This window comes from Salmo trutta, chromosome 36 (genome assembly GCF_901001165.1).
Source record: "Salmo trutta chromosome 36, fSalTru1.1, whole genome shotgun sequence".
Taxonomy (NCBI): Eukaryota; Metazoa; Chordata; class Actinopteri; order Salmoniformes; family Salmonidae; genus Salmo; species Salmo trutta.
Window position 1 is genome coordinate 25,833,349 of NC_042992.1, and position 13,466 is coordinate 25,846,814.

At 41.4% G+C, this 13,466-nt stretch overlaps 1 protein-coding gene across 1 annotated transcript; it reads left to right on the forward strand.

Moving 5' to 3' along the window:
* Window positions 1-206: 206 nt before the first annotated feature.
* Window positions 207-12,590, forward strand: LOC115175732 (terminal nucleotidyltransferase 5A). Its single transcript, XM_029735197.1, has 2 exons — window positions 207-722; window positions 10,739-12,590. Exons 1-2 carry the CDS (start codon window positions 567-569, stop codon window positions 11,768-11,770), a joined length of 1,188 nt encoding a protein of 395 aa, XP_029591057.1. The 5' UTR covers window positions 207-566; the 3' UTR covers window positions 11,771-12,590.
* The last annotated feature ends 876 nt before the right edge of the window (window positions 12,591-13,466 follow it).

Below are 13,466 nucleotides of genomic sequence, written 5' to 3' on the forward strand. Positions count from 1 at the left end.
TCCCTGTTTGACCACTAAGTGTAATGGGTATTATGACAGCTCCAATGTGGGGCTCTATGCACGGAGCTACTAAAATGTGACTGAAGTATCCAATGAAAGCAGCAGACTAGCCTCTACTGACGCAAGGGAAGTGGGTGTGTGCGCATGGCCTCTTGTAGTCTTCTGTATATTGAGGTATTCATAAACCTCCCGCACAACCAATCAGGACGCTTATGTTAATCCCATTTTCTTTAAACCCGTCAATATGCTTCCAGCTGGATTACAGTTAGAAGTGTATCACAGTCACAGCGCAGGAGAATTTTGGAGATGACAAACGGTTTAGTTTACCGATCTATGTTTTATATGTGCAGAACTCTCGGAACTTTAGCCTAGATTGTTTTGAAACGTATGTTCTAAGTGACATCTGAGAAACGCAACAAAGGCGATTTTGTATGATTTATTGAAGATTTCAAGTTTCATTCCAACTTCAAAAGAAACACCTATTTTTGGAATTGCTTTGGTACTGACCATAATAGCCTACATCCACCAACACTACAGAAGATTTTACTACCTTTCCCCGTCCCATCATGTCCTCCGGGGATGAGTCGGAGCAGAGTCGGCGGTTCTGTGTGTTGTCTTGGGAGCAGGTGCAGAGGTTGGACTCCATCCTCGGAGAGAGCGTCCCTATTCACGGACGCGGAAACTTCCCGACGCTTTCCGTACAGCCTCGGCAGATAGTCCAGGTGAGATAACGGCTTTGGTCTGGGGAGTTCTGGACGACAATCAGCCGGATAATGAGGGACGATACTTTTTTCTAGCCTACTTCCAAACTCATCACATATAGCCTAACTGTTATTTTCCCTTTTTTTTAATAGTTCAGTCATTATTTAATTCAGTCCCATCATAAATTACTTTAGTGAATGAATAGCCAACTCAGGAATGTGTGCAAATATATTTTCTTTAAACACGCTCGCACGCACGCACGCTTGCACACTTTAACTCACATAGGCTACACACGCACACGCACTGTACAGTTGAATTTGAGAAGTAAGTAGAGTCAGGAAGGCGGTGTATTTTGGGAGCATTCCAAGGCTAACCATGTCGTATTTATGTAACAGCATAATAACAGCACATTTTTCAGTGCTGTGGATGACGATAAAAAGCTCCAAAATTCTTCAAAATCAGGTCAGATACCATCTGTGAATATGCTTCTGTGCCAGTCCTTTTGGCATGCTCATACACTGTATTTTTTACAATGGTCTACTAAAGGTATTGGAAATATACTGGGGTGCCTTGTTAGCCTATATTTGAATATCCACCCATTGCATTGAATCATGACTTGTGAATCCTGTTATTTACATTCACTTTAACAGACAGGAGGAGATCTCAAGGAGCAGATGATCTAATGCTTTAACTGCCATTTTCCACTTTCTCATTCCAAGTCTGCGACCAGAGTCATTTCATTGGTCTACAAAACGATACAACTTTTACACATAGAGGGAGAGAAAGTAAGGTACTGTATATTGAATTACAATTGGGCAGAGTATAGAGAAATTGAGAATGGAAAAGTTTCCTCTTGTCTCGTGTAGCTTTCATTAATAATGAAATGTATGCCTGTGATCTGTATTGATAGATCAGACCTATGTGAAGGATGTATGCCGTATCCATGTTGTTCTAGTAGAAAACACCCAGGCTGGAAAAGTCTCCAGTAGGCTCTGGCTGGCCATCCAGTCCCATACCATCGGCAGTAAGCAATAGTACATATCTTCAGTGACGTTTTCCCTTCCCCTCTCTCTCTCCTGCCTGGAAAACCAACTGATCCAACCCAGGACCAAACATTTTTTCCCCTTGCGGCCAGAAATATGTGTTCTTCGAGGTGTTCCACAGGGCTCTCAATAGGGGGTGTTTATTGAAAAACGGTCATCTAGATAACATCTATTTATGGTGCGGCTCCATATTGTTGTGTGTGTGTGTGTGTGTGTGTGTGTGTGTGTGTGTGTGTGTGTGCGCGCGCACCATGGGAAGTGTCACCGTTGCTGATTTAGTGCAGTGGATTGTGGGTAGATAAGCCCACATTGGGTTGACAGTCCTGAGGAACTTTACAATAGGCCTCCACACACACATACACACACACACACACACACACACACACACACACACACACACACACACACACACACACACACACACACACACACACACACACACACACACACACACATTGTAGAATAATAGTGAAGACATCAAAACTATGAAATAACACATATGGAATTATGTAGTAACCAAAAAAGTGTTAAACAAATCAAAATATATTTTATATTTGAGATTCCTCATAGCAGCCACCCTTTGCCATGATGACAGCTTTGCACACTCTTGGCATTCTCTCATCCAGCTTCATGAGGTAGTCACCTGGAATGCATTTGAATTCATTAACAGGTGTGCCTTATTAAAAGTTAATTTGTGGAATTTCTTTCTTAATGTGTTTGAACCAATCAGTTGTGTTATGACAAGGTAGGGGTGGTATACAAAAGATAGCCCTATTTGGTAAAAGATCAAGTCCATATTATGGCAAGAACAGCTCAAATAAGCGAAGAGAAACGACATTCCATTATTATTTCAAGGCATGAAGGTCAGTCAATCCTGAAAATTTCAAGAACTTTGAAAGTTTCTTCAAGTGTAGTCGCAAAAACCATCAAGCGCTATGATGAAACTGGCTCTTATGAGGACCGCCACAGGAAAGGAAGACCCAAAGTTACCTCTGCTGCAGAGGATAAGTTCATTAGAGATACCAGCCTCAGAAATTGCAACCCAAATAAATGTTTCACAGAGTTCAAGTAACAGACACATCTCAACATCAACTGTTCAGAGGAGACTGTGTGAATCAGACCTTCATGGTTGAATTTCTGCAAAGAAACCTCTACTAAAGGACACCAATAACAAAAAGAGACTTGCTTGGGCCAAGAAACATGAGCAATGGACATTAGGCCGGTGGAAATCTGTCCTTTAGTCTGATGAGTCCAAATTTGAGATTTTTGGTTCCAACCGCTGTGTCTATGTGAGATGCAGAGAGGGTGAACGGATGATCTCTGCATGTGTAGTTCCCACCGTGACGCATGGAAGAGGAGGTGTGATGGTGTGGGGGTGCTTTGCTGGTGGCACTGTCTCTGATATATTTAGAATTCAAGGCACAATTAACCAGCATGGCTTCCACAGCATTCTGCAGCAATACGCCATCCCATCTGGTTTGCGCTTGGTGGGACTGTCATTTGTTTTTCAACAGGACATTGACCCAACACACCTCCAGGCTGTGTAAGGGCTATTCAACCAAGAAGGAGAGTGATGGAGTGCTGTATCAGATGAGCTGGCCTCCACAATCACCTGACCGCAACCCAATTGAGATGGTTTGGGATGAGTTGGACCGCAGAGTGATGGAAAACCAGCCAACAAGTGCTCAGCATTTGTGGGAACTCCTATTAGACTGTTGTAAAATCATTCCAGGTGAAGCTGGTTGAGAGAATGCCAAGAGTGTGCAAAGCTGTCATCAATGCAAAGAGTGGCTACTTTGAAGAATTTCAAATATAAAATATATTTTGATTTGTTTAACACTTGTTTGATTACTACATGATTCCATATGTGTTATTTCATAGTGTTGATGTCTTTACTATTATTATACAATGTTGAAAATAGTGAAAAATAAAGAAAAACCCTTGAATGAGTAGGTGTGTCCAAACCTTTGACTGGTACTGTACATCAAAAACACGGTTTCCATGTGTTTGATGCCATTTCATTTATACTGTTCCGGACATTATTATGAGCCGTCCTCCTCTCAGCAACCTCCTGTGACACACACACACACACTACCCAGTAGGCCTACCCAGTGGTGTTATACAGCCGAGATTACATATCCAGACGTTGAATGTTTATTAGTGTGTCTGATCAGATCAGATATTACTTAATGTTAACAGTAGGTTGGTAGAAGTCGCTATGGGTGCTAATCTGTTTTACTTGGCTTGGCCAGTCAAGGAAAGGGAACACACTTTTTCCAGGTATGCTCATATCAAATTCAGGGTGTACATTCTAGAATAGAGTAGAACACAGTAGGGCAAAGCCTGAGGCAGATGTTTTCCTATGTTTTTGTTTTGTTCCTGCTCTCATTTCACCATTGTGAGCTTACTGGAAGTGAGCTCTTCTTTCCTGGGTTGGGGCGATGGCTTCCATTTCTGGGGCAGGATAAGGAAGCTAGATTAGTTAGTTGGTCACACCAGTAACAGGGGCCTTAGTAGGTCAGGACTCTTGACAAGGTTGGCATGGTATCAGTGTGGTAAGAGTAGACCCAAAGCACTCACTCACTCACACACACACCACAATACTATCCCAGTCACCTGGTTCTGTTGTGGGCCCTTCCAGATTATAAGCCAACTCCTCTTTCGGTCTATTGTTGGTGAGACTGAATGACAATGACACCATACGTCTCCATGAACATAGTTTGGTCTTACATTACAGTGTATAGCTTTGTTAGACCTCTACATATAGACGTGTGCTTTCCTGTTGCTGTCTTTCAAGGAGACAATTGTGGTGAAATGCCAGCTGAACTCAACATTGGCCCATAAAATGAAATGGTATGCCTGACTAGTTTTTCTTCTTCAAATCTCTTTCTCTCTCTCTCTCTCTCTCTCTTTCTCCGCGAGATAAGATTTGAGCGGATATAAGGAAAGATTTGAGACTAATGATGACCCTTCCTTTATGTAAAGTCTCTTTAATTAAGTAGTTTTAGAATCTGGACTATTCTAGTTGTATGATAATATATACTGTATCACCAGTCTAGTTTTATGATAATAAGCACTGTATCATCTGTCTAGTTTTAAGATAAAATACCGTATCATCATTCTAGTTACATGATAAATAATTTTGTATCACCAGTCTAGTTTTATGATAGTAAATACTGTATCATCAGTCTAGTTTTATGATAAAATACTGTGTCATCATTCAAGTTTTATGATAACAAATACTGTATCATCAGTCTAGTTTTATGATAATAAATACTGTATTAGTCTAGTTTTATGATAATAAATACTATATCACCAGTCTAGTTTTCTGAAAATAAATACTGTATCACCAGTGTAGTTTTATGATAATAAATACTGTATACCAGTCTAGTTTTATGATAATAAATACTGTATCAACAGTCTAGTTTTATGATAATAAATACTGTATAATCAGTCTAATTATAATAATAAAAACTGTATCACCAGTCTAGTTATGTTACTAAATACTGTATAATCAGTCTAGTTATGATAATAACAACTGTATCACCAGTCTAGTTATGTTAATAAATACTGTATCACCAGTCTAATTTTATGATACTAATATGCTGTGGTATTATTATAAATACTGTATCACCAGTCTAGTTTTATGATAATAAATACTGATACCAGTCTAGATTTATGAATGAATACTGTATCACCAGTCTAGATTTATGAATGAATGCTGTACCATTGCTAGTCTAGTTTAATGGCTGGTTCAGGTGCTGTGACCACCCACAGCAAGGCAACTCATTCACCTCTTGAGGAAAACCCCATCATCTGTTCCTGCTAGCCTACTGACAGTACACTGAGTATAGTATGACTGGACTGTCTTGGCTTGCCTTCTGGGCTGACTGGACCGGATGCCAGGGTCATAGACTACTAAACATCTCATTAATTTACTGATGCCATATACTTGGCTTGGCTGGGTCTTTCTGTGACTCTCTGTCCAGGCCAGGCAGTGCTCTAACTGGAGTTTAGAGGACCATGGGGTTTAGCTGGCTAACGGCTGTTTCTGAGACTATTTTCTCACTGAAATAATATAACACATTCAGTTCAGTTCCAAATGGCACCCTATTCCCTATATAGTGCACTACTTTTACCATGGGGCTCTTGTCAAAAGTAGTGCACTACATAGGGAATAGGGTGACTGAGGTAAATTAAATTCTAGAGGAAACCCTCCAGACTGGAGTAGGAATGCAAAGAGACTGTATGTAAAGCCTCGCCAAGACATTGTCAACGCCACTGTCTGGTCAGTTTGTGGCTTTTTTACAAGTCTACCACTCCTGCTCGACGTCGAGAGGAAGTGTTCCGCCTTAGCTCAACTTCACCAGGTGCTTGTTGCGTAATGCGGGAATGGAATGGCCTGCTTTTGGAGAGAAGGTGGAAGAAGGGGGTTACTTCTTATTTTGGGAGACCCTTTTGTCTTATAAGATATTATAAGGGTGTCTTTCAGGTTGACCTATTCCATTCAGTTAGACCTACTTGTCATTGTACTCAGTAACATATAATTCAGCCCATATAAGGAAAATACTTCCTCCTCATCGTTTGTTTCAGGCTAGCAGTATGTATGACTATCTGAATGGTCTCATCATCGGTTGATACCCTCTACCCAACCCTGTATTTAGTAAGGCAGTTCTTATTGTTTATTATGCTGAATATAAAAATAAACAACAAAAAAATAAACAAAAATATAAATGCAACATGCAACAATTAAAAATATTTTACATAGTTACAGTTAAGGAAATAAGTCAATTGAAATACATTCATTAGGCCCTGTGAGCTTGATTATTTTCCTTCTTGGAATATTTGTTGTTTTGAGTAAAGTTACGTGAATTACTCATCTCTGTGTCCTGCGACTGACTCCGCCTTATCTGCTACACCTAGACGCCTTACAACTGTGGAATGTTGTCCCACTCCTCTTCAATGGCTGCACAAAATTGCTGGATATTAGTGGGAACTATAACACGCTGTTGTACATGTTGATCCAGAGCATCCCAAACCTGCTAAATGGGTGACATGTCTGGTGAGTATGCATGGAAGAACTGGGACATTTTCAGCTTCCAGGAATTGTGTGCAGATCCTTGCAACATGGGGCTGTACATTTTCATGCTGAAACATGAAGTTGTGGTGGTAGATGAATGGCACAACAATGGGCCTCAGGATCTCATCACGGTATTTCTGTGCGTTCAAATTCCCATTCATAAAATGCCATTGTTTTCATTGTCCGTAGCTTATGCCTGCCCATACCAAAAACCTACCGCCACCATGGGGTACTCTGTTCATAATGTTGACATCAGCAAACCACTCACCCAAGCGGCTTATGGTAAAGAAATGAACATTCAATTCTCTTTCAAAAGCTCTAGTGGACATTGCTGCAGTCAGCATGCCAAATGCACGCTCCCTCAACTTGAGACACCTCTGGCAATGTGTTGTGTGACAAAACTGCACATTTTAGAGTGGCCTTTTATTGTCCCCAGCACAAGGTGCACCTGTGTAATGATTATGCTGTTTAATCAGCTTTTTGATATGCCACACTTGTCGGATGGATGGATTATCTTGGCAAAGGAGAAATGCTCACTAACAGGGATGTAAACAAATTTGTGCACAACATTTTAGAGAAATAAGCTTTTTGTGCATTTTGAAAATTTCTGGGATCTTTCATTTCAGCTCATGAAACATGGGACCAACACTTTACATGTTGCTTTTATATTTTGGTTTAGTGTATAATGAATACTGCTTTTAGCTTAGTTCAACCTAATTCCAATAGACATACATATTCATATGTATTCATTGAACCATACAGTAAATTCCTATGTATGCAACGTTGATTATTCCACAAGGACTATGGGAATTGATTCATATATATATTCTGGTTTTCACAGAATATTCAGGATGTTTTTAATATTCTGAATGTTTTTATTAGCGACCGTCTGTCCAGAGGGTATCATCTGTCTAGAGGTTTACCAATAGAAACTGATTGCTTTTCTCATTGGAACACAACACAGATGTGCACAGCAGGGCTCCTTAAAGTGCTTTTATTGGAAAATCAATTCTCTGTTATTTCCACCCCTAAAAAGGACTGGCTTTGAAAATCAACATTCTTTATTTCTTGGCCTTAAGTTTATGTTTTAATCCTTTTCCTCAATAGACTTTTCATGGTGGTGTCATTTTTCATTGTGAATACCACTACCCCTTCCCTTTGGATCCTGTCACAGTAGCTGAATATTAATGTTGTTCAATCACAAAGTGACACAGTGGATTTCTGGGTCTGGGTAAAGGAGGTTACAATTAAGGCCTGAAAAGATGCAATAGTTTGGGAAGAGAAGGAGCCCAACCCACATATTATGCATGTCTCAATTTGTCAGTTTTTTAGTCTGTCTTTGTTTTTAGGTTGGTAGGGAGGAGGCCGTTGCCTAAATTCATGAATGGGGATCTAGCTACATAAGTCAGGCAGCAGAGACTTGGCAGGATACTCTCCTTTCCTAGCATAGTGGTGAAGCCAACATAACCTAATTCCTCAGACACGACTTTGTTTGTGCGTGCATGCTTGCGTGTGTGTTGCGAAACAAAAGTACAGGCTCCCCACTGGGCACAGATGCCAATTCAACGTCTACTCCACGTTGGTTCAACGTGATTTCATTGAAATGAGGTGGAAACAACGTTGATTCAACCAGTTTGTGTCCAGTGGGTCAGGAAACATTCCTATCCTGAGCTGGTTAAAACCATATTTCACTGTGGGTGGTGACTGATACAGATATCCATTTTTTTATGAAATGTTGGCACTGTAGCAAAGTTGTGGACAACAACTGCATGAAAGAGGTATTTTGATAGTAGCGAAAGTGGATACCTTAAGTTGTAATGTCTGTTTTAGGCTTAACTTGTGAACTTGATCCGACCTGGAAGGGATTGTGTGATTGTTTACGTATACAGACTAGATACCTGGTTGAATACTTGGATCAGTGTCTGGATAAAGATACCAAGTGTGTGTACTTGGTAACCATGGTCATGCCTGTTAAGGATTGTCCCAGTTTCTTGATTTCCTCTTTGGAGTGCTGTAACAGTCAGGAAGCTTGAAATATCTCAGCTGCCTTTTCTTTAGTTCAGCAGTTTCCCTTAACTCCAGGATCCACCCCTGACGGTTCTGTGACCCAATAAGCTCGTGAACCATATCTTTGCCAAGTATGTTGGCACAATCATACCAGAGTTTTTATAAGTTCACAACCCAACCCCATTTGTCTATGTCACACAGATGTGTACGTTTTCTTCTAGATAACCTTCAGGTCAGCTGGAGTTCCTCCTGAAGTTAGAGACAAAAATACAAGCCCTGGCTTCCTGTGTCCCACAGAGAAATCTCTGATTCTCCATGCATAACTAAGGGGACTTTAGGTCCACCCATCTTCATTCAGCTGAGCTACAGTAACTCTGTATTGTTGGCTTTTTACAAGCTAGAGACTATATGTAGGACAAGGGACTTTAAAGTAGCTGACAAACAGGGGATATTATTGTCCAATCAGAGGCTTTTCATTTCTTCAGTGTCATCTCTCTGCATAAGAGAAAGAAAGATATTTGTATTTTTTTATGAAAATAGGGTGTTCATGATCAAATACAATTTCTGTGCATCGGAAAAACAGAAATGAATGATTACATTTGTTATTTAATGTTGTTGCTTGTCATTATTTGGGTCATTCCACCAATTCAGTGTCTATTAAGAAGTGTAACTTGATTTCACTTCATTTTAGCGTTCTGTCATAATGAGCACATGTTTAACAAGTTTTCCCATCTCAAGAGGTTAAATTTAAAAAAATGACAATAGTAAAGTAGCAGGGTTGACCGTAACAGGATTGCCAATTCCATCATAAATCAGCCATAAATCCCTTCATGACAGGGGGAATGGAAGCTTGTTGTGTGCAACTGGGAGTGGCAATTGAATGCAAGCTTCACAAAAACAAAATTAAATTGATAAAACATTTCTAGCCTGTCTATCTATAGGTAAAAGTGTTGTGCTCAACCCACTCAGTTTTCCACCACAAAATACCAGAAGATGGTCCAAAAGAGTAGAACCAGCTATTACATGTTCAATACTTCTTGTGAATTTTTTTTTTGTTTTAAAGGAGTAGTTTCACCATATTAAAATGATAGTGAAGTACACTTAACGGAGTTGACCTTAAAATGAGGGACAGATGAATCACTCATCACATGGAATAAATAGTCATCTTCAGAAATGACTTTGTCAAAGCAACAAAATAACAATGTTGGTGTAACTTGGAGACATTTTTGGATTTAGTGGGTTGAAATCTTCCTAGAAGTGATGGAGGGACATGTCAAAATGTTGATTTTTTTTTTTTTTAAGTATTTATTGACTTCTCAATGTGGTATAAGGAACTTCATTTAATATAACAGGCTTTTGAAATTCAATATTGGTTCACAATTTCTACTTAAAATATCAAATGGATAATGGAGTCCCTCTCTATTCTCATCCACACAACAAATTATTGTATGCTAGTATTTTGTCTTTACTGTTACGAACATTGGCTGAAAGCTAGGTGAACCATTCCTTGATTGAAATGTAAATATTACCATTTCAAAAGAAGAGGCAGTGACCATTATAGCAACGTTTCAACTTGCAGTGGCATGTTATCTTTCACACAGATGTCAAACTCATTCCATGGAGGGCTGTCTGCAGGTTTTCACTCCTCCCTTGTACTTGATTGATCAATTAAGGCCACTGATTAGGTAGGAACTTCCCTCACCTGTTGTCTAGGTCTTAATTGGACACAAAATGAAAGGAAATACCAAAAACCAGCAGACACTCGGTCCTCCAGGAATGACCTGCTTTCTCAGATCAACTGCAAGATTTTTTTTTTTACTAAAAAACGTATTTTTAGTAAAAATAAAGTGTCTTTCTAATAGTATCTCTCAGATCACTCACCCATGTCTCTGTCTCTCCTGTGCAGGTGGTTCGGGCACGACTGCAGGAGCGTGGTGTGGTGGTCCGAGATGTGAAGCTGAACGGTTCAGCAGCCAGCTATGTGCTCCACCAGGACACTGGCCTGGGCTACAAGGACTTGGACCTCATCTTCGGCCTGAACCTGACTGATGACAAGACCTTTCGTGTGGTCAAAGACGTGGTCCTGGACAGCCTGGTGGACTTCCTACCTCCGGGGCTCAGCCGTGTCTCTCCCATGACCCTCAAAGAGGCCTACGTCCAGAAGCTGGTGAAAGTGTGCAACGACACAGATCGCTGGAGCCTGATCTCCCTCTCCAACAACACAGGGAAGAACGTGGAGCTGAAGTTTGTGGAATCCCTCCGAAGGCAGTTTGAGTTCAGCGTGGACTCGTTCCAGATCGGCCTGGACTCACTGCTGCTGTTCGACCGCTGCTCAGAGACGGCCATGTCCATGTCTGAGAGCTTCCACCCCACTGTGTTTGGAGAGAGCATGTACGGGGACTTCCAGGAGGCCCTGGGACACCTCCGCACCAGGACCATAGCCACGCGCAGCCCCGAGGAGATCCGGGGAGGAGGACTGCTGAAGTACTGCCACCTGCTAGTGCGGGGGTTTAAACCGGACTCAGAGGCTCAGATGAAGCTTCTGCAGCGCTATATGTGCTCACGCTTCTTCATCGACTTCCCGGACATTGGTGAGCAGCAGCGGAAGCTGGAGGCGTATCTCCAGAACCACTTCAACGGCATGGAGGACAAGCGCTACGACTGCCTGGTGACGCTGCGGCATGTGGTGGACGAGAGCACTGTGTGCCTGATGGGACACGAGCGCCGCCAGACACTGGCACTGATCTCGGCACTGGCGCTACGGGCCATGGCAGAGCAGAATGCCATCCCGGCCCTGGCTAACATCACCTGTTACTACCAGCCGGCGCCTTATGTCAGAGACGTCAACTTCAGTAACTACTACATAGCGCGGGTCCAGTCCCCCATGAGTAGCTCTTATAGTAACTCTTACCACAGGACATGGCTGCCTTGCAGCTAAATGATGTGGATCAGTGGAGCGTAAGGAGACTATGTTGTTTTTATAAGCTTCTAGTTTCCCAAATGGTAGCCTATTCCCTACGTAGTGCACTACTTTATATGACCAGGAAACTATATAGGGAATAGGGTGCCATTGTAGATGCACCCTCTGTCTTATAGTAACGTGAGCTGAGCAGTTCGATAGAGTGCTTTGTTCAGTCCACCTGTAGCAAAATGGCTTCTTGTGGGAGACTTGAGGACAAAGTCCACTGAGGACTAAAAAAAGGAAAAATTGTATTGTATCTTTTTGCCAAATCTTCAGTTGCAACCCATCCCACTAAATTATATAAATGAATACTGCTGTAAGTCTGATTTGAGCCGTTGCTATGATGTTTGTTACTTTTCTTTTCTGAAGCGTTGGCTTCTTTTGATATATGTACAATGAAGACTGGTGGTCTATTTTGATGTGTGTAGAATGGTTGAAATGTGACGGAAGAACTTTCAGCTTCCCGGTCTTGATAAGGGATTTGAAGTATATTTGGATCCATAAAAGGAAATGTAAATAAGAAACCAGGAGGTTGTATTCTGTTCTCACTGTGGTTTCAACTGACCTTTTCCTTTGAAAACGTAAGGACCAAAGAATTCACTTGTTGTGTAGCGTGAAGAAAATAAAACAGACTTTTGTGATTCTAAGTGCCTGAAAAACCAACCCGACATCTTAAAGTAGTTTGATCTGTAAATGAAAGAACTGTATTTGAATCTATTTCACCCAGGTTACTGTACATTTCTATATCCAGGGTCAGGGTATTTCCTTTTCAAATAATAAAACATTTAAATGGAAACATTGGTATTATTTCTTTCTTTCTCAGTCTACACATTCCTAATGGTTTCAGGAATATGTTGTATATGTACTGGATGTACACTATATATACAAAAGTATGTTGACACCCCTTCAAGTTAGTGGCTTCGCCTATTTCAGCCACACCCGTTGCTAACAGGTGTATAAAATCGAGCACACAGCCATGCAATCTCTATAGACAAACATTGGCAGTAGATTGGCCTTACTGAAGAGCTCAGTGACTTTCAACGTGAAACCGTCGTAGGATGCCACCTTTCTAACAAGTCAGTTTGTCAAATTTCTGCCCTGCTAGAGTTGGCCCGGTCAACTCTAAGTTCTGTTATTGTGAAATGGAAACGTCTAGGAGCAACAACGGCTCAGCCGCGAAGTGGTAGGCCACACAAGCTCACAAAATTTGGTCGCTGAGTGCTATAGAGCGTAGCACGTAAAAATAGTCTGTCCTCAGTTGCAAAATTCACTACCAAGTTCCAAACTGCCACTGGAAGCAAAGTCAGCACAATAACTGTTTGTTGGGAGCTTCATGAAATGGGTTTCCATGGCTGAGCAGCTGCACATAAGCATAAGATTGCCATGTGCAAGCGTCAGCTGGTGTGGTGTAAAGCTCGCCACCGCAGTGGAAACGCATTCTCTGGAGTGATGAATCACGCTTCACCATCTGGCAGGCCGACGGACGAATATGGGTTTGGTGGATGCCAGGAGAATGCTACCTGCCTGAATGCATAGTCCCAACTGTAAAGTTTTGTGGAGGAGGAATAATGGTCTGGGGCTGTTTTTCATGGTTAGGGCTAGGGCCCTTAGTTCCTGTGATGGGAAATCTTAACGCTACAGCATACAATGACATTCCAGACAATTCTATGCT